Raw genomic sequence first — 21,759 nt, 5'->3', positions numbered from 1 at the left:
CCGGACGCGCAGGCTCAGCGGCCATGGCTCACGGGCCCAGCCGCTCCGCGGCATGTGGGATCTTCCCGGACCGGGACACGAACCCGTGTCCCCTGCATCGGCAGGCGGACTCTCAACCACTGCGCCACCAGGGAAGCCCTTTTTTTTTTTTTTTTTTAAATCGTCTGGAATGCTCTAAGGACAGAACTCCCCAGCAGAGGGATGAGAATTAGATTACCTTTTGGGGACATTTCAACAGATGGCAAAACAAATTCTCAATCCCTTCTCCTCAGACAATCACATTTTCTCAGCCTCTGGATGTAATTTGTTAAACACTCAACCCGGCTGTGGTGAGGAGCTTATCATGGTTTCTGTCTGCGCGTCTCCCCCTCCAGGGAATTGTTGTGGCCTCAGAAGAGAGGCCACCGGCTTGGGGACAGACACAGAGGTGGCCTGCTTCTCCTTTGTGTGTTGTCTTCACACCTGTAATTTCATGGTATCAGGGACCCGTTGGCAACCACATTCAGGAAGCAGGGGACGCGTTTGCAAGTGGAGGCGGAGGGAGCCGCCTTTCTGCTACTTTTCTCACCGGCCTTTTCTTCTTTCCCACCTCCATCTTCCAGGTGTACGTGTCTTACGACTACGGAAGATCATTCAGGAGAATCTCAGAGAAGTTGAACTTTGGCGAGGGGAACAGCAGCGAAGCTGTGATCGCCCAGTTCTACCACAGTCCTGCGGACAACAAGCGTGTAAGGACGTCACGTGTCGTGACTGCGTGGGGCTGTCTTTTGGGACCATGGCTGCGCTAAGGAGGGCTGGGAGATGCGGCGCTTGGGCGTCTTTGCAGCGTGACAGGCAGCCGGGGACTGTTTTTCTGCTTACCTGGGAGTCGGTGACAGAATGTCATTCTCAGGGCCGAACTGTGCATAATCAGGCAGGCCAGGTCCTGGCCGGGCAGGCTTTCTAGACAAACGAGGGCAGGTTAAAGCCCAAAGAATCTGCCAACTGCCAAATAAGTTGCCTGATTCATAGGTGGCAAAAATGTTACCCAGGGCCACTGGGGCTTGCACTGGGGTCTAATCTAGGTCTCCCAGGGCAGCTGCTGAAGTCTTGGTTTCATGGGTGTCACCGGTGTGTGTGCACACGTGTGTACCTGTGTGTGCATGTATACCCCCCCTTCCCTCCAGCCTATAGTGGTCTAGAAGGGAAAACCAGGGCAGCTGATACTGTTGTAGCTCCTGATTTGTTTTCCCAGCTGTCTGCCCTGGGGCTTTGTTTCTGCAGTAGAACCCGGGCAGTTTGATATGGAGGAAGCCTAGACTTGAGATGGCCCTGGGCCCCAGGGAGGAAGAGGGGGGTGCAGGAATCAGGCAGCCTGCAAGGCTTTCCTGTTGGTTAGGTACCGTTAGCTTGGAGAGTTGTATTTGGTTGCCTTCTTGCCCACTCTAGTGATCCCTAGCTCATTTCCAGGATAGGATGGCTGCGTCTAAGGATGCTCGAAAACTAGCTCCTTAGAAGCAAAAGCGAAGGTACGGGGTAGCTGCTGCTTTTTGCTCATCCAGAAAGGAAGGAGAGAGCGAAATCCACAGGGTCCTCTGACCAGGTCCCCCTCCCCCGCGCCCCCACAGTGCTAGCTTCTCAGGTTGCCTGTGGTCTGTTAGCAGGGGCTGTATTCAAAATATTTAGCCACTGGAATGGCCCTGACCAATCAGAACAGACCCAATCTGGAGGGAGCTGGGTTTTGAAGGCCACCCTCCTGAGGCAGGCATTAACCTTTCAGTTGCTGGATTGTGGGCTGGGCCTGGGGAGGGGACCAGGCCAATGGAGCTTTAGGAGGGGCCGCTCGTGGGTTTAAACTGGCCATTTACTAACAGAAGCAATTGTTTTTTTAACAACTAGAATAGGTGCTACTGGTACCTACTAGTTAATATCAGCCCTGTCCGATGGTCTCAAAGCGGAGGGGCAGTTAGGACAAACTCCCCTCTAACCTAACTCCAAGGTGACCGAGCAGTTCTTCCCTCTGTGAAGAAAAGCACAGAAAGGGGCTGGAATCGGTTCTGTAGTCTGGACAGCAGGCCCGCCGCGCCCTCCCCACCACTGCACTGGCAGGCTTGGTACTGGGGACTCCCAGTCCCTCGAGTGACTGGGGAGCCCTGCCCCAGGGTGCAGCTTGCTGGCTGTGTTACATCTCCTGTGGATCGATCTGCCTCTCAAGAATCGAACAACGCTTGGGTTAGTCTCTACGTCAGTTTGTACCTATCCATTATTATTATTATTAGTAGTAGTAGTACTATTACACATTGTCCCGAAGTTAACTCTTGCTGAAGTTGTGGCCTTGAAGCTGCTGTTGTCCCTTTCAGCCCCATCTCGTCCCCTCCGCACCTCTGACTGCAGGGCACAGATGTCTGTAAGCAGGCTCCGTCTCCCTTCCTGCTTGTCGCGGGTTGCGGTGAGCAGCTGCTAAACCCGCCCGTCGGAAGAGTCAGAAGACAGGAAAGATGAAATTAGGGGCTTACGGCTGGGGGTGGTTTAGTGCAGGGAGAGGATCTGGGGCTTTTGGAGCAGATAAAGGAGCAGGGCAGGGGCTAGGGCAAGAAGCAAGGAGAACCAGGGAATGGTTGCAATAAAGGAGCTCTAGGTGCTGCAGGTGAGGTGGGAGCCACGGGCCTGCGGCCTCAGTACTGTCACCTCGAAGAGGAGGGCTGCTTCGATTTCTCAGGGCTGAGTTGGGGACGATTTGGAGTTGGGGGGAGGATGCGTAGGGCTGCCTTCTTGGAGAGCTTGGTGGCTGTTGGGCCTGGGGTCTGGAGCAGGCTGAGTGAGGTTAGGGATGCTGCCTTCCCTGTTGGGTTTGTAATTCCCCAGAGGAGGCTGTTTGTTACCCCTCCTCAGACGTCTCAGGAAGGAAGTGACTCTTACCGTGCTGATGACTTTGGTTACTTTTGCCTTTGTCCCTTGGAAGGCAGATTGCCCCACTCGACCTATCACTTCCTGATAAACATCCCCCGTGGCTGAGTGCTTTGCCCTCTACACCAAGGTGCTGGGCCCGGGCAAATCACCTGCGCACAGACGTTGGCGTGGCTGCCACAGAGGGCGATTGGAAATGGTGGAAATGACTGTTCGCAGCTGCTCGGAAGGGCTAAGATGTCATGAAAGGGCCACGTGGAGGTCTGGCGGGGCATGGCCTGCAGGAGGGGAAAGAAGGCGCTGCTTAGGTAGATGGAGCGGCTGTGGAGTCATGTGAGAGTTTGGGTCTATTTTCGAATCAGCCCGCCGTCCCACTTCCTTCTTTGCGGTCCCCTGTGTGCCACCGCCCGGAGCAGCGTGCGGCTCTAGCCACCTGACAGTTCCACCAGCCTCGCGGTGCAGCCGAGGTCAGTCAGCAGTGTCCAGACATGTCTGGGCTCTTTGAAGGTCACTGGATGTGTGGTCAGGTTTCCCAGCCTCCACAGATGCGAGAGCTGGTCCTGCCTTTTTCCAGGCAGAGGTTGGTCCCAGGTGAGATGGTGAAACGCTCTCTCTTCTTCCCTCGGTTCCCGCCTCCTGGAGGGGAGTCCGTTCACTCCTTCGTCCGACCGTCCTCCTCTCACGGTACTCTTGGCTTCTTCACTCGAAACTGGAGAGAGTCACTTAGGCTAACATGGGGATGAATTCTGTAGCAACTTTTGTTATCTCTCCGGAGGTCTTTGTGTTTTAGGAGGGAACGTAGCATTAAGCTAAAGGAAAAGATGAAGCACGTCTGGAATATTAAGTGATTGCAGACATGCTTGGAAAGGTGGGGGGTGGTGGTGAGGATGCTCCTGAAATTGCCCCAGTTAGGAAGCGTCTAGTAGGTCAGCCGTGCTGGCCAGTCTGCAGGGTCGCCTCGAGCAGACTTGACAGCCAGGAATCCCGGGACTAAAAGCGGAGTAGGACGTCCCATGCCTTCCTACTCTGGGCACGTTTGAGGAGGTTACTTAGCAGCAGGAAGCACGTGCCTACGGGTGGGATGGAAGCTGCAGGTCGTTAGAGTAACGCTGGATCAGAGAGGTGAAGGCCTCGTGGGGGCTCGGGACTAGGGCTGGAGCTTCACAGATGGGCAGATTTCTGTAGCTGGAGCAGAGCTGGTGGGAACCCTTGGGGATCAGGGAGGAGAAGGGCATGGGCAGAGGCTTCAGGGTGCCAAATGTGTTTTCTCTGCAGGCGGGGAGGGGAGTGTTTGCACTGAATGGCTTAATGATGTCAGTGGGGCCCCACCTGAAGAGGGAGGAGTTTTCCCTCTGCCTTGAGGACTGGAGGAAGCCATGGAAGAACCTTCGAGTTGGCGGGTTACTGTGAATACTGCCCCTTAGGGACCTGTGCCAGGTCTGCCGGCAGCATGCAGGATGGGCTGGAAGGGCAAGGTTAGAGATGGGCTGGAAGGGCAAGGTTAGAGAAGGGTAAGAAAGGGAGCCCGTGGGTTACTATAGGCATGAAGTTGCCCAGTCACTTTACCAAACCTAATATCCACCCTCTAAGGGTCTCACTCCCTGCTGGTCCTAGAAGCCAGGAGGATGAGTAAAACCCAGTGCCGACCCCAATTTCCTCATAGTCTCTAGTAGGATCACGGGCCACGCTAGTAGCACTGGGAAGAAAAAGGAAGGCACTGATTGTGAAAAACCTTTTAGAGGAAAACCTAGCAGGGTAGGTGGCCGACTGAAAGTAAGGGAAGGCAGTGGAGTAGAAACCAGACCCTAATGGTGAGTAATGGGGCTGGGGAAGGTGTCACGTGGATAGGGCTTGGGACGTGGGGAGGGAGAAGTGGGTTTTGGGGGGCAGGTGGCGAAGAATTCAGTTTTGGACAGAGAGCAGTATCTGGGCACATCCGGGTGGAGATGCTGACTGAGAAGGTAAAGAAGGTCATGAAAACTAGACTCTTGGGAAGACATCAGGGTGGGCATGGAGATTTGAGAGTCTTGGAATGCGTGCTCCTGGAGGGGCAGTGGTGGAAGCTTTTGGAAGGATGAGCCATAAACCACAGTAGCAGCCGAGGATGGAGGAGTCAAGGTCACCTGAGGGCAAGGAGCTGAAGAAGACAGAGGGGCTGGCAAGAGAGAATCAAAGACGGATGGTCGGGGTGGGGCGTGGAGCGTTGATGCGACGGTGTTGCGGAAGGCAAGAGCGTTTCCAGGGAAGCTTGGGGACTGGATTGAGAGAGGAGGCACTTCACTGAGCCCAGCAGTCCAGGCTAAGACCTATGGATTCAATTTGGGAACGGCTGCCTTTTTGTTGGAAGGAGAGAGGTAAGGTTTGATGAACCAGCCAGACGCTGGTACGAATGCTGCCTCTTCCTGGTCACCTTGGGCAGCCGACCTCTCTAAGCATCAGTTTCCTCATTAGTAAGAGAGGAGATGACAGTGTCATAGCCTGGAGTTGCTGCGGGGACGCTGTGAGTGAAAAGAGGCAAGGTGTGCAAACATTCAGCCCAGTGCCTGGTGCACACTCAGTGCCTCTTGAAAAATTGTAGCTATTGGACTTCCCTGGTGGTCCAGTAGTTAAGACTCCGCGCTTCCAGTGCAGGGGGCATGGGTTCAATCCCTGGTCGGGGAACTAAGACACACATGCTGCGCGGCACAGCCAAAAGGAAAAAAAAAAAAGAAAAAAAAAAAAACCATAGCTAGTGTCATGAACATCATACGTTCTGTGGCCGGACATGTGATTTCTAGGTCCTCAAATGTGAAACTGCAGGCAGCCATGGGATAGGTATTTCCGGAGAAAACTTTTCAAACTGAGAGAACGCTCCCTCCCCCAATAACCAAGACGGTTTCAGAGCAGGAAGATGGGCTGTGTTATTTCTAGGGGACACTCTTATGCCCCAAATTATGATGGTCCTCTCAGGGTCATAATTGTTTTTATCACTTTGCCTTTGGTTCCGCTAGTTTTTGCTTTCACACCATTTACTATCCTTTAGAGTTAGATTTAATTAGGCTTCTCCAGAGTTTGGAGTTTTACATTAGATGCTGTGGAGGAAACAGAGGAGAGGGAACACATAAAACACATGCCTGGGAAGTTTACAGACTGGATGTGGGGAGAGAGCGTGAAGGAGAAGGAACAGGAATGTAAGTAAGAAAGCAACGTGTAGACAAGTGCAGATTGTTTCTGCAGGCTGAGGCTGTTAGTGCTGAAAGGGTTCCGAGCTGAAGCTGGGTCTGGAGCAGGTGGAATCAATTAGGGAAAGCGTCCTTGGACTGATTCCTTTGCATCATTGATTTCTAGGGTGTCAGTGGCTGAGTTTTGGTGGCGCTGGGTCCCCCCATCTCTAGTTCTGGGTCACAATCGTCCTCTGAGCCACCCTGTGCTCCTGGGAGCAGGGGACGTCCTCCAGCTCTCTGTGTGCACGCAAGGCCTGCCACCTTCCAGGCTTCCCAGCCTTATTTCCTGCTGTTTCCCTCAAGCCCCAAGACTGTCATCAAACCCATACTGTATTTTTTTTTTCCTTCCTCTTTTGTTCCCAAACTCAGACTGCCCTCAACTTGGCGTGTTCCTTCCCTGTGCAGGTCTTGTCTACCCTTCAAGGCCCATATCTTCCATGGAGTAATATCCCATCTCCCAAACCGGAACTGATCTGTAGTCTGTGTTCTCATAGGACTCTGTCCATGGTTTCTCAGTTAGTCTCATTTCCCCTTGCATTGCAGTTGGCTGTAGACACGCCTTTCTCCCACATTAGACTGGAAGGTGCTTAAGAGGAAGGATCCTCTGCTTTCTCGGGGACACCCTCGGCATCTGGTCCAGGGTGAATATTCGGTGCACATTTGTCCAGTTGAATTGCTTTGATCCTTTCCCCTTGAGAACTCTTCAGGCCGGCAGTCACTCTCCAGCCTGACTTGTTCAGAGTCACTCACCCGTGGGGAAGCAGAATAAGGTGAGGCCCCTGCTTGCCCGCTGTGCCCCAGAGTGAGTCTGCCTGCCCCAGTGGCAACTGGGTCCTCAGAGCTGCCCTGTCACCTGGCACAGGGGCAAGAAGGGTAAGCTAAGCTTCCTGGGGGGGTGTGATGTCAGGGGTCTTCCTGGAGACGTGTGTCAGAGGATGCAAGGGTAGTGAGCAGGCCCACCCATGTGCAGCCAGTCTGGAGAGCAGGCCTTCTCTGCCCAGCTTCCTATAGCCACCCTTTGATTGTGACCGGGTGACTCCCCAGGGAGTGAGAAAGGCCAAGTCAGTTGAAAGAAAAAATAGAAAGGCTTGACTTGCTTCGTTACCTGGGTAAACAAGAGCACCACCTGGCTTCAGCGCAGCCCGTCTGCACCCTCCCTTCGCCGAGCCTCATGTGGTGTGCACCGGAGTCTCTTCGTTGCCAGGAGATGGCAAGAAAACCACGTGCGAGGGTGCCGGCCCCTGGCCTCTGCATGCGTGGGCACTCAAACTGTTGGCGAAGGGGTGTTTGGGGTGCGGCCAGGCTCCGCTCTGAGCTCTCCTCCTTTCCCTGCAGTACATCTTTGCAGATGCTTATGCCCAGTACCTCTGGACCACGTTTGACTTCTGCAACACCATCCAAGGCTTCTCCATCCCATTCCGGGCAGCTGACCTCCTCCTGCACAGCAAGACCTCTAACCTTCTCCTGGGCTTTGACAGGTCTCACCCCAACAAGCAGGTAAGAGAGCTTCTGGAACACGGTCAGCTGGGGCTGCTTGAGGTTTCTGTTCTGCCCCAGTGGATCGCCTGTCCTTCGAGTGACCTCCCCCGGCCCCTCCCTCCTCCTCTTTCAGGCTGAGCCTTTGTAGCTACTGTTTCACTTCCCACGGCTACGGAAAACTATATCCCCCTGGCACCCTGGGTCTGCATCGCAGCCAGGGAGCAACACCCAGCCCCGGCAGGCCCTGTTAGTTACGCATCAGGCCCTTCTTGCTACAGGGACACCTCTGTTAGTCCTGGGGGTAAATCGGGTCTCTGGAATTAAATCAAAGAGAGCCAGGTAGGGAAGGCTGGCATCTGAGCTGTGCGGGGACCTCTTGTCGAATTTTTGTTCTACCTTTCCCATCCTCCACCTTAAACATACTGCCCTTGCCTACCATTTATTTGAAGTTACCCTTCACTTAAATATTCTTGCTCTCTGCGTGTGCGTGTGTGTGCGCGTGCGCCCGCACGTGTGTGTGTGTGTGTGTGTGTGTGTGAATATAATATAAATGTGTGCATTTTCTTCCTTTAACCCGGATTTGAAGGAAAGGTGAGAGATGGGGAGAGAGCCCAGGTAAGTTTCTATCTCAAGGTTAAAACTTGCCAAGTCAAGAGTATTGGTCTGGCATAATCCTGTGAAACCTGTTGGCCCTGTAGGATTGGGTTCATGATGAGTTTCAAATGGCTTTGCTCAGAGGAACCTTGGAACGATTCTTTTTCTTTGCAGGTTGTTTAACCAAACCATGACCTGTTTATCTTCACTTGCCTTAGGGAGTAACCTAAGTATGGGCTGTTTACCAGTGTAGGTGGATTATTGTTGTTTTTAGTCTCCTGCTTCTTACTCCCTGGTCCCTAGGGCCACAGGAACCCTCAGGTTTTGTCTTTGGAAGTTGAGGGGCAAAGATCAGCAAGTCAGTTACTCATGGCCACACCCTGTGTATTCAGGGGATTCCCTAAGTCCTCTCCATTCAGCTTTCATCGCTGTGTCCCATTATGGGTTTTCAAGGACACTGTTTCCCAGGAGAGAAGTACTGAGTGTAATCCTTTTGTTTTCACCACCACTTGAGGGTCAGTCTTGAGTAAAATATAATTTCTGATAATCCATAAAAGGAAGACAAGTCACAGTCATTTTTCCTTCCTTCCAGTACTGAGCTACTGAGACCTTAGTAACTGTATGGAGAAGAATGCAAAGGTGAACTGTCCTGCCCTTCCTGCCCTTGTTGGCACGTGGGGTAACCGAGTTGGGTAAAGTGATCTCCCCACCCGTCTTCGCAGGTGACGTGTTGTTGAGGATGGGGTTTCCATGGGTGTGTGCTGGTGATGCCGTTCAGGGATCTTACGTCACGCCTCTTGCATCGTGACCACTTGTCGCTTTGGTCTTTGCAGCTGTGGATATCAGATGATTTTGGCCAGACCTGGATCATGATTCAGGAGCATGTGAAGTCCGTTTCTTGGTAAGTCGTGCCATCCGAGAAATTTGAGTGACGTAATCCCCTTGCTTCAGTTCTGGCTCCTTCATGCAGGGCAAATCTGTCCTCCCCTGAAACGTGGAGCGTCTGGTTCAGGAAAGACACATTCCAGACCCAGGAATGGGAGCTGCAGGTATAACAGACTCCCCAGGGGGTTGGGGGGGGTGAGGAAGCAAGGTAACTTGTGAGAGGAGTGACAGAGCTTTTGCATTTTTCAATCCGTCAGGGAATCCAGGGGAATCCTGAAGCTCTTGCCTGTATTAGAATTTCTAAAAGACCTTCATTTTTAGAGCATCATATCAGAAGTGGGGATTTTTCTCTAAAATTCGTTCATTTGTTCATGCATAACATATTTTTTTTGAATGTCTGCTGAATATAAAACAGATGCTTTAGGGTGTAAGAAGTTGAATAACTGATGGATATAGTTATTAAGGAGATTGCAGTTTAGGAGAGAAGCAAAGACATTTTGTGCGTGTAACATACATCAGGAAAGAAGCATGAAGTCCCACGGACATAGCATAAGAAGCCAGAGGAGGGCCGTGCTCCTTCCAGATGGGTCATAGGCAGCTCCACGGAGGAGGTTACTGTTGATCCAGGACGTGCACACCAGGTAGGGTGTGGCTGTTTGGAGGTGTGCAGGATGGGAATTCCAGGTGGGAACAGAATGGCCCAAGGCAGAGACCGGGCATTGTGGTGCTTGGGTGGAGAACCCTGAGTCTTATCCTTGGACAGTGTATTGGGTGAAATTTGGAAAGGGGTGTTGGTATCAGAGTCTGCAGTGCTTGATAAAGGAATTTGGACTGAATTCTGAAAGCAATGGGGAGCCATTGTAGGTTTTTGAGAAGGAAAGTGAAATCAACAGGGCTAACCTTTAAGAGGTTGTTTCTGGTCTTAGTCGCTTCTGGTCTTTTACTGTTATTGGGATGATGTATATAATCTTGAATTTGTACATATGCAGACGAATGTGTAGAGCAGACTCCCAGGAGTGGACTTGGTGGGTCAGTGGGAAAAAGTCAAACCATTCACACCTACCAAACTTGATACCGCTTGATCTTCACCGCCCTGGATCAGCTCTACCCATACGTAATCTTCCCCATTTCAGTTTCTAGTTGCTCAGGTGAAAAACTCTGAGTCATGACTGATTCCGTGTTTGTTTCATCCTTCCCGTTCAGTCCATCAGGAAATCCCTTTGGCTCTACCTTCAGTGTATACCCGGGATCCGCTACTCAGCTACTGCTTTACTCCAAGTCACTGCTGTCACTCATTAATCATCCAGCTGGTCTTTCTAGTTCTACTCTTGTCCTTCTACAGCTGATTCTCAGCATGGCCATATTGACCCTGTTAAAAACAGGTCAGATCATGTTGTTCTTCTGCTTTGAACCCTTTCATGTGCATCATTATTTTTCTCAGATTAAATGCCAACTACATTCCTACCACAGGGCCTTTGCACCTGCTATTTTCCCCGTCTAGAATGCTTTTACTAAAGATATGTTCGTGGCTTGCTCCTTTACCTCATTCAAGTCTGCTCAAATAACATCTTCCAGATGGGGCCTATCCCAAGGATCCCATTAAAATTGCAATTACTCCTGTCATTCCCAATCTGCTGTAGCCTGATCTGTTCTTTTCTTGCACAGCACTCATCACATCCTAATATACTCTTATTATGCTTATTATTTGTCTTTCTTCAATAGAAGAAAACTGCACGAGGGCATGGACTTTTTTCAGTTTTGCACTGATACATCCCCAGTGACTAAAGCATTGAAATTGTAACTTTGCCAAATTTTCTATAGAAAGTGTCAAATTTTGCACTCATTCTCAACAACATAGAATTATGCCTTTTTCCACAGCCAATGTGTTAGTATCTCAGTATAGTTGTATTTTAAAATTTTGTTTTATTTATTTATTTACTTACATGCTTGCGCCGGGTCTTTGTTGAGGCTCGCGGGCTCCTTAGTTGTGGCACGTGGGCTCCTTAGTTGTGGCACGCAAACTCTTAGTTGTGGCATGTATGTGGGCTCTAGTTCCCTGACCAGGGGTCGAACCTGGGCCCCCTGCATTGGGAGCAACCACTGTGCCACCAGGTAAGTCCCTTGGTATAGTTTTGATTTGCATTTTTCTTATTATGAATGAGTTTGAACATCTTTTAACCTAAGGGTCATTTTTACTTCTTTTCTGGGGACATGTCTCTTCATGACCTTTGCCCTTTTTCCATTAGATTATTCATCTCTTTATTAATGATTTCCAGGAGCTCTTTATATATTTGAGTTTGGTCCTTTGTGATATGAAAGAGCTTGTATGTGTATGTTCCATTTATATTTATATTTTCCAGTTTGTCATTGGTTTTTTGACTTTTACATGTAGTTTTAGTCCTCATTAAATGTAGTGGCTCCACAAGATGTAGATCCTGTCTGTACGTCTCTTAGCCGTCTGTTTGAAGAGGAATGTCTTTGAGTTCGTATTGCTTCCTTAGTAATTAAGGACAGTAAAGGATGGAGCAGAGAGGGGCCTTACAGCTGAGTGTCTTCAGGCTCCAGTGGACTTCCTTTTTGTAGAGGGCAGCTCTTTCTGACTCTCATTATTTTCCTTGGGCAGAGGTTGTAGAGTCTTAGAGAGATTATAACCACATTCTCATCCGAGTACAACCTCTACCCAGGAAATACCATTAGAACTTTTTTTTTTTTTTGCTTTTTTTGAACTTTCAAGGGACAAATTGCTCTTTTTTCTGTTTAGAGAATCATATATTAAGAGGGCAAACCAGCAGGATTACTAAATAAAGAAGCTTCACGTTTGGGAATTTTTTGTGTTGTACCTTCTGCCTCTGTGCAGACATGCAGATAGGTATCCTAGGGGAAAGGGCTGGCCTGTCTTATTGTAGGTAATTACATGTCTGGTGTCAGGGAATTTCAGGCTATTTGGTGGATTTCTCCTAGGATTCCCCATAATACGTGAGAGTGTAATCTAACCTGTCAGAGAATAAAGGCACACTTTGTTCAACGATGCTTGGCAGCCTAGGAGCAGCAGGGGTGAGGACAACCAGTGATTTATGTTATCCAGAGCTGGAGACTGGCAAGACAGGACAGAGGATGAGCCATGGGGGCGGGTTTCAAGGATGCCCTGTGGAGCACCCCCTGAAAGGCTGTAAGTGAGGTGGGCGAGGCCAAGTGAGGACCAATGACTGTGCTCAGAGACAGAGCAAGGCTTGGAACTTCCAAATGAGGGTAAAGAGAACAGGAAGTCAGTGTCAATGAGCATGGAAAGTGGGAAGCTAGCGATTGCCAAGTACAGGAATCTGTTGGGGGAACAGCTCTCAGAAATGAGAGGTTCAGATGTGGATTACGGAAGAGAATTGGGATGAAAGTCACAGCTCTTTCTGTTGCTAGCTGTTGGCTGCTGCTTTTGGTTACGAAGGAATAGTAGAGGTGAGCTCCACCTCAGTATCTGGGTAAAGGTCCCTTCCTCTCTGCCTTTTAAAAAATATCCAGCGTGTTTTAATTTGCATATCCTCTAGGGTAGAGGAAATCCTTTCATCAGTACTTCTAATTGTGGAAAAGGAGAGAACACATCCTCCCCACCCCTCCCCTGCTCTGCACATAGAGCATCTCACGGTGAACATTAGTTTCTCGCATTGGAACTGACTGGTTTCTCCAGTGTCCGACCAAGACTCCAGATTGTAGGGCCAAAGTCAAGTCTTCCCCCTTTGCAAAAAGAGGCTCTTTTGTTTTTCTCTTTCTTATATCCCTTCTTTTCTTCTTCCTCCCTCCCTTCCTCCTTTCTTTTCTTTTCCTTCCCATCCCTTCTGTCTTGGAACTTGCTCTTGACGATCCATCTTGGAAGGAATTTCCTGTCATTGCCTTCACTATCCCAAGAGCCATCGTGTCTATAGAACCGTACAAAGATGGTTTGTATGAATGAATCATTAATGAGTCCTTCTCCTTGGGTCATCTCTGCATCCTCACTGTGAAGCTCTCCTCCAGATTTTTCCAACTGTTTTTCCCCCTTGCTAAATGGTCCGCCTGGCCTTGGTGTTCTTGTGCATGTTAGGAAACCTCAGGGCGGTTAGTTGTCCTCCCAGGCTGCTCTTAGGGCCCTTCTTTGGGGACACACCAGTGCAGAGATTCTTCTCTGAGGTAGTTTGATCTAATCACTCTGCAGTTTTCAGTTTGGAAGAGCTTCTGTAATATGTCCATGGATCCATGCAGCAAAGATCAATGCAGCAAGGAACTCTATAGGATAAAAAGAAATGTAGGACATGGCCTTTGATGGTATCTGTACTCTGTCTAGGAAGCTCAGACGGACACATTATGGTGAACGGTATAATATAGTGGGTAAGAAGCTCCATTGTATAAAGTGAGAAGACTGATTCCAAAATCCACTTAAGGCAGTTCTCTCCCTTTTCTTGAACTCATAAAAAAGGCTTGGAATTGAGACGCATTGCTAGTGATGGGAGAAGGGCATGGGGGAAGGCTTCCTGGAAGAGGGGGACTTGCGCTTGATCTCAGAAGACGAGTAGGATTTAGATGTGCAGATCAGAGTATATGCAGAGGGCATCCAGGCAGAGGGGCATAGTGTGGACAGAAGCACAGAGGGAGAGTTGAGCCCTGCGTTTCTGAAGGACGTCAAGGGGATCAGTACACTTGCCTTTCACCTTTCCTTCTTTTCCCTCTCCTCTAGCCCCGCCGGAGCTTGCCTGGATCGAAACCCAGGCTGCATTGTAAACAACAGTACCAGCAGAAAATACTTGACAAGTGGCAATTCCTTTCCCTCTCTACTGAGCCAAGGAGCCACCAAAGGGATGTGTCTGCGGCACAGAGAGAGAGCATCACTTGTAGCTGCTGCCATGGTGACCCTGAGTTCTCATTGATGGTCTGCATGGCAGGACCTCCACGCCTCCAACGACTCAATGTGGAGATGATGACAACCACTTTTTTTTTTTTCTTCCAGGGGAATCGATCCCTACGACAAGCCAAACACCATCTACGTTGAACGGCACGAACCCTCTGGCTACTCCACAGTTTTCCGAAGTACAGACTTCTTCCAGTCCCGGGAGAACCTGGAGGTGATCCTGGAGGAAGTGAGGGACTTCCAGCTGCGGGACAAGTACATGTTTGCCACAAAGGTGGTGGTAAGTTCAGGGAGTAAACTGCTTTTGCATGTCCTTTCTGAGGGTGGGCGTTCTGTGATCAGGCACGGAGAGTCCATGCAAGCAGGGACAGGATGCACGTGCCTGGGGGAGCTTGACTGCAGGTGCTGGATGTAGCTGGACATTCCCAAGCGTCCTGGAAGGTTCCGGGAGGTCAAGGAGCTTAGAAAAGCTTAGACAACCACTCAGAGTGTCTCTGGATGCTAGGAATTTGGTCCTTTCCTGGTCCAAGCATCCTTGACCAACACACATTTCTTTGAAATTCCAGTGAAAAGAACACAGAAAGGAGGGACGGGGCTAAGTGGCTTTTTTCTTTAATCCCACTAGCTGATTTCCCTGCAGCTCAGGCTGATTTCTTTGGGAGGTTTGGACACATGTTCATTTACGTGGCTAATAGAATGTGTAGTCATTGGCTAGTGGGAGTTAATGCTCTAAGAAAAGCAGTACTTAATCTTCCAGCTGTCAGTAAGTAGCTTAAGTCTCAGGCTTTGGGAAAATCTTCTCCTTGATTTTATGTGTTGGAGCCACATGCTGAAATGGAGGGCTTGCTCATTTAAAACCACAGTTGATTATTTAACAGGACTTGCCTTGCAGCTGTATCAAGTTGCAACCATACTGCCCTTGTGTAAAGGAAAACACCAGGCCCGGCCAACAGTAGGCTGGGCTGCTTTTGCTGGGGAGTGTAAGCTTGCTTTCATAACACGACCATTGCCTCCTTGACCTCGGGTCTGACGGAGGTCTCTGGTGCCTGGGCGGTTGCTCTTTTCTGTCGTTGTTAACCTTAGGGACTAAAACCAGGTGTCATGTTTTCCTCCAGGTTCTCACTTATTTATATGTTGGTAGCTGGCCAGGCAGAAGCAGGTCAACCCCCTTGGTAGGATTCTAGGGTGGAGAGAGGACTTCCCCAAAAGGGAAAGCAGGGAGCGAGGTTGGAATCAGAAGAGAAGATGTGAGAGGCTAAAGGCCAGAGGGGTTCCCCATTACACACCTCGAAAAATGTTTTTTAAAACCACTAAACTATGACAAGTTTTCTTCTGTCAGGCTGTTTGCCTTGAGTCACTCCCTGGATCATTTGCTTCCTGCCTTGCCCGTCTCTTTCTCTTACACACGCGTGTGCACACAGAACAGCCCAAGGACACAAGCATCCTTGAGTTGCTTCAGGCAGGGATGTGCTGGGAGTGCAGAGGTGAGAGGTCAGGCCTGAGGACTCGTACCTTGTGACATCCAGTTGGGTGACCCCAAGTACCAGTTGTGTTTAAAACCTTGTCTCCAGTCCTCTGGTGCTCATAGGTCTTTTTTGTTTTAGTCTCTTGGGCCTGTGCTTTTTGTGATTTTAATTTCTCAATTTTAAGGCTCAGTGACTGATTCCCAGATTTCTTTTACTGACTGAGCTGGGAGGGTCTGAGGTGGAGAGCACTTGTGCATTCCCTTAGCCTATTATTTCTATATCTCACACCTGAGAGTAAGTTATATCCCATTTGGAGCTTTCTGTGCCTCTGTTCTGCCATCACAGCTCTGTCTGTTCTGTAGACATAGCTGATTTGCAGAGTGCCGGTGGTAATTTCTTTACTATTCCTGGCCAGTGGTAGGATCAGGGGCCGTGTCTGTTTGATCATCACTGATGCAGTACCCAGTATCTTGCACAATGCTTGATATATAGCAGATGTACAGTAGAGTTGAATGAATCTTTGCCTGCCTAATTTAGAAAGGTTAGGCTACTGGGGTTTTCTTTGGGGGGGGGATGGGATTGGGGGATATGAAATTATTAGTTCTTTCATTGTCAACTGTCAACTCTGTGTGTGGCTTATTGATTTATATGGTATTGGTGGCAAAATTGTAGTTGTGTTGGCCGCTTCCTTCAGCACATGGATGGACCACCAGATTCCACGGTCAGTGGTGTTAGCTAGAGGCTCCAGGTGAGATGAGCTAGGCCACCTCCTGCAAGTGTTGTCTTAGGGTCACCTGCAACAGCATCAGCAAGGGCCCTTGTTACAAATGCAGATGGCAGGGCCCAAATGCATTTTTTTTCCCTGAGCAACCCTAGGATGCCTAAGAGTCTCCAAAATTTGAGACATTCTTCCCTAAAGCCTTCTACATGCAGAAGCTTCCAATGATAGTTATATTATCAAGGGAACGTTTCTCAATGGATAGGTTGATGAGAGAAGAAACACAACTGGCAGTGGATAATAAAATGGGTATTTTTCTCCTTTAATACACTAGAGTCCTAAGCCATAAGGATAAACAACATTGGCCTTGGTTGGATAACCCTTCAGTAGGAGTACTGAGGCCTGCAAGTGTCACTTCTTATCTGGGGTGTGCCTAGCACTCTGGTTTCTGGTTTTAGGGAATTCTGAGTGACTTTAATGTTAAAAGGATTCAAATCAAATTAAGAAAGTCAAGAAACTAATTATAAAATGACAGAAAATTGGTTTTGGGCGATTAACTCTTGCTTTTTTCTGGCACCATGAATGATTCCCATTGTTTGCAAGTTAGTACTTTAGAACATGTCTGGGTAGCCATCTGGGTTCTGGACTGGAGCTGGTTTTCAAGTCTTCATAGCTCTCTGGGGCCCTCCTGGCCTGGCTCTTACTTCACATGTGCTTTGTATCGGATGCCCTTCAATTTTTTTTAACCCAAGTTTAATTTTTATTCCTTGGTTTTTGACATGAAATTCACGTACATAGTCCACATCATAGGGCCATTAATGCAACAGGGAGGCACCTCTGCAAAAGGGACCGACGTCAGTTTGTGAACTTGGTGAGACACAGCTGTGAGGTACTTCCTGGTGGATAACAGTAGTTGCCGAACAGTTGGAGGGAGGTGAGGGCTGGCTGCTACTCTCCAGCTGCACTCCCGGCCTCTCCTGAAAGCCAGGCTCAGACATTTCTGGCACAAACGTGCAGCAGTGAGCCAACACCTGATGCATGAGCTTGATGGAATCTCCTCTCTGTTCTTACAGATGATGCAGACACAGGGCTCTAGAGCAGGCTTGGCAAACCATGGTCCTTCACTTGTTTTTGTCAGTGAAGTTTTATTGAAACACAGCCATGCTCATTTGCTGTGTGTCACCTGTTGCTGCTTTCATGTTACAGTGGCAAAAATGAATCATTGCATAGAGGCAGGATGGCCCACAAAGTCTAAAGTATTTCTATATAGACCTTCACAGAAAAAGTTTGCCGACCGTTGTTTTAGAGGCAGGATTCTGTTCGCCTTTCAGTTGGCATCAGGCAGCTAGAATCCTCCAATGCAAGAGCTCGCTAAATCTGAGGCATAACCCCCAAGAGTTCAGGTGACAGGCCTCCCTAAATTGCTGTGCCCTTTTCATGCCAGGGTGTTATCTTTAGGATAATATGGCTAATTCAGACACCTTGCATTCTGCAGATTTCCCGAGAGAACTCATTTGGACTTTCACTATTCTGACCAACCAACCACTAATTTCACTATTGGCAACCAATTTCTAACCATCATTATGCTAATTTAAAGTCGCTAAGGCTGATAGAGATAATGGAAAAACTTAGTTATTGCCTCAGAACTATGGGCTTCTACACGGGAGGTTAGCTGGCCACGGTTGGGATGTGACTTTTAGGATAACTGACCAAAATCTGACTATTGACGAATTATTTTAATTATGACATCACTTAAATGTCTCCAAACATAGACCTAGGTATACGCACTCACTGCTTATAACTCATACAACAATAAAGCTCAAACGTTTTTACGGATTAAAAATAAAACTATAATACCAATATGTTTTAAATTAATTTTTTATAACACCAGTATTGAGATATAATTTGTACAGCATAAAAGTCACCCTTGTAAAGTACACAATCCAGTGGTTTATTTCACGAAGTCACGTAATGCTCACCATGATCTAAATCCAGAACATTGTGGTCACCCCCAAAGGAAACTTCATGCACGTTGGCAATACCTTCCACTCCCCTCTCCTTCCAGCCCCTTGCAACCAGGAATCTACTTTCTGCTGTATGGATTTGCCTATTCTGGACAGTTTATGTAAAGGGAATCATATGATTTGTGACCTTTCGTCACTGTTGTCTTTCGTAGTATCGTGTTTTCGAGTTTCATGCATGTTGGAGCAGGGGTCATCAGGATCAGCGTAGTTTTACGTTCGCTGCTTCTTTCTCCTGCCAGATCAAATCTCTGGTTGAACCCCTCTAGCGAATTTTTGTTTTGACTTATTGTACTTTTCAACTCAAGAATTTCTATTTGTTTCTTTTTTAAAAAAATAATTTCTGTTTCTTTATAGATATCCTCTATTTGGTGAGACAGTGTTCTCATACTTTCCTTTTTAATTCTTGAGACATGATTTCCTTTAGTTCTTTGAGTGTGTTTAGGATAGGGGATTTAAATTTCTTGGCCGATAAGTCTGATATCTGGCCTTCCTCAGGAACAGTTTCTATTGACTGTTGTGTGTGTGTGTGTCATGTGTATGGGTGATACGTTGCTGTTTGCTTGCCATTGTTTTGGTGGAAAACCAGACATTTTAAGTGATATAATGTGACAACTCATATCAGAGTAACCCATTCCCAGGGGGGGCGTTTTGTTGCCTTTTGTTGGTATTATTGTTGCCTTTGTTTTGTGAGTTTCCTGCATTCATTTTGTAAAGTCTGCGTCTCTTGTTGGATATGGCTAGTAAAGTACTGACCATTAGTGGTCAGCTAATGACCGAACAGGGATTTCCTTAAGTACTTTGAGCCATTCGTCTGGCAGCCTTTGCTGAGGGCCTCTGAGTGTGTGTTGGTGGCATGCCTTCTACAACTCTGCCTTAGCCTCTGCTTCTTGTTTGTGTAGAGACTCAAGGTTGTTAGCTGGATGTGAGAGATTAGGCCTTTTCGGTTCTTTCCTGAGCATAGCACAGCCCTTTTGTGTGTGACCTTGTAAATGTCTTGGAATATTTCAGAGCTTATCAAAGCCTCTTACGGACATCTTCCCCAGTTTTTCCTTTTATGCTTTTTAGTTCACCTTTTGCAGTTCCAAGCGATAAGGTTTCTCCAGCAGCTGTGGTGTTAAAACATTTGCCGCTTGTCACTGTTCCCCGTAAATGCCCTGGCTACAGATCTGTGTGTACAGCGAGCTGAGTCATGTTATATAAAGAGAAGACCTGAGAATGCAGCTTTCAAGCGAGTCACCAGGCAGATCAGATCTGACAGTCCTCTGGCTGTGGGGCATTTGGGAAGCTCCAGACCTGTTCTGTCCTCTCCAGTGGCTGCTGGGCTGCTGGTTTTCACAGCTGTTGTAGCTGTGAAGCTGTGGGTTTCCCAGGCTACCACAGAGCTGGAGAGAAAAGGGATGGGATTAGAGCAAGTTAAAACATCACCAAGTTAGCTGTTCTTGCCGGGCTTCAGTCGTTGTCTTAAATAAATGCTCCTTGAGTTTTTGCAAGCTTTTATTTCATTTTCAGGATTCTGAAAAAGTTGATTTTGAGAATTTTTGTCAGTGTTCTTGTTGTTTTCACGGATGAGTGGATTTTTAGAGTTCCTTACTTTGCCGTTTCAGAAGTGCTTTCGATTAATATTAACTTTGCAAATTTTTTATTGTGGACATTTTCACATCTACATAAAAGAATAGTTTGTACTGATATGACCTCCCCTTGTGCCTTCATTCAGTCTCAATAGTATCTACGTTTGCTAATCTCTTTTCAGCTGTCTACGCACTACTTATTTTTTTCCTGGACTGTTTTAAAGCAAATCCAGATATATCATTTTATCCATAAATTGGGTATAAACAACATGAATGTGGATGATATTTAGCTGAAACTTTGTTACTGCTTTGAAGGAGAAGGCGGCAGGGAATCTTACAGCCCAGGTGCTTCTGAACCAATGTCTTTGTCCAACCGCGTGCCTTGGGTCCCTCATTTCTCCCACCAATTTTCTCTGTGAAACTTCCAGTTGAATGTTCATTGTGACATCCTTTGACCTTCACTTGGCAAGAATATGTCATTTAGTTAGCTCCTTTCTGCTCTTTTCTCCTGCCCTCCCATTTCTTTTTGCTATTGACAGAATCTCAAGCATAAATGTACATTCACTCTCTGAAATTCAGATTATTCAGAATCTTATATTAATTTATTTTTTACTTATCAGAAATGAAAATACCAAATGAAAAAAAAATCTTATAAATTCTCAGACCCCATAATATTGGTGTAAATTAAAACATTTATATAATTCCAAGTCTTTGGTGAAGGTATGTGTGCTGGTAGATGTATTAATGGAATAGCCTTTCAGGAAGGCCATTTATACTATAGATCAAAAATGGAAAATTTGATCTGGGAGTTCTAAGAATGCATCCTACAAATATTCTTGTGTAGCTGTGAAAAAGGTGATACGTACAAATACGTTCATTGAAGAGTGCTTCTGGAAATAACCTAAATGGCCATTAATAGCTGTTAAATCAAAGATGTCTAAGATACACTGTTGATGGAAAAAGTTAAACTGTAGAACAGTACTCTGTTCATGAAAAAAGTTGAGATGCACAACCGTATTTCTATCATGATCTAATTCGTATGTGAAAAAGAAATTTGGATGTATCAATTTGGCACTGTGTTTGGCTAGCAGACTAGAAATAAAAGCAGCTTAGCCAAGACGGAGGTTTATTTTTCCCTCATCAGTGCTGCTGGAGGTAGGCAATCTAGGGCTGGCATGTTGGTGCCCTGGTGTTATTGGGGTCGCAGGCCTCTATCTTGCTGTTCTACCATCCAAACAAATGATTTCCATTCTCAAAGTTCCCTCATGGTCCACAGCACTTGTACTAGCCTTCGAGTCTATTGGAGTTAAGAAGCATTAAGGACAGACAGAAAGGTCAAAATAGGACCCCCTCCTATAGCTGATTCAGTCTCTTTAAGCAGTTTCCTTGAAACCCAACACAATAGTCTGTTTACGTCTCATTGACTGGTACTCAGTCGCATGACCACACAGAGTTGTACAAAAGGAAGAGAGCCTTAGTCTTTTACTCAGGTGGCCGTCAGGGTCCTTTTGCCAAGGATGAAAGGGATTAATGGATGCTGGGGTAAGTGTAGCAGTGTCTGTCACTCTCTGAATATGCCCATAGGTGACTGCACAGAACATTTCTGAAGGAATGGCCCAGGGCCTGTTCCCAGTGAGCACTCAGGAGCAGAGTGGAAACAGATCTTCTGCATTTTACCTTATACCTGTCTGTATTGTAAGATGTTTTTCATGAGTATGTTTTACTTTTATAATAATGGTAAAGGAAAACCCAACGTCAACAAAAACCCATAGTTTTTTAAGAAATACATCTTATAGGGGCTTCCCTGGTGGCGCAGTGTTTGAGAATCTGCCTGACAATGCAGGGGACACGGGTTCGATCGCTGGTCCGGGAAGATCCCACATGCCACGGAGCAGCAAAGCCCGTGCGCCACAACTACCGAGCCTGTGCTCTAGAGCCTGCGAGCCACAACTTCTGAGCCTGCGTGCCACAACTACTGAAGCCCTCAGGCCTAGAGCCTGTGCTCCGCAACAAGAGAAGCCACTGCAGTGAGAAGCCCGCACACTGCAATGAAGAGTAGCCCC

General features: G+C 47.8%; 1 protein-coding gene across 1 annotated transcript in view; it reads left to right on the top strand.

Annotated features, from left to right (window-relative positions):
- The window catches only part of SORL1 (sortilin related receptor 1), a 158,375-nt gene that overhangs the window by 23,025 nt on the left and 113,591 nt on the right, over positions 1 to 21,759 (top strand). Inside the window, exons 3-6 of the mRNA XM_007115340.4 lie at positions 603 to 728; positions 7,425 to 7,586; positions 8,996 to 9,063; positions 14,020 to 14,200. Coding sequence (XP_007115402.1) covers positions 603 to 728; positions 7,425 to 7,586; positions 8,996 to 9,063; positions 14,020 to 14,200 — 537 coding nt within the window. The remainder of the gene's footprint in view (positions 1 to 602; positions 729 to 7,424; positions 7,587 to 8,995; positions 9,064 to 14,019; positions 14,201 to 21,759) is intronic.

Source organism: Physeter macrocephalus, chromosome 16 (genome assembly GCF_002837175.3).
Source record: "Physeter macrocephalus isolate SW-GA chromosome 16, ASM283717v5, whole genome shotgun sequence".
NCBI classification, from domain to species: Eukaryota; Metazoa; Chordata; class Mammalia; order Artiodactyla; family Physeteridae; genus Physeter; species Physeter macrocephalus.
This window is presented reverse-complemented; position numbering and strand designations above follow the sequence as displayed.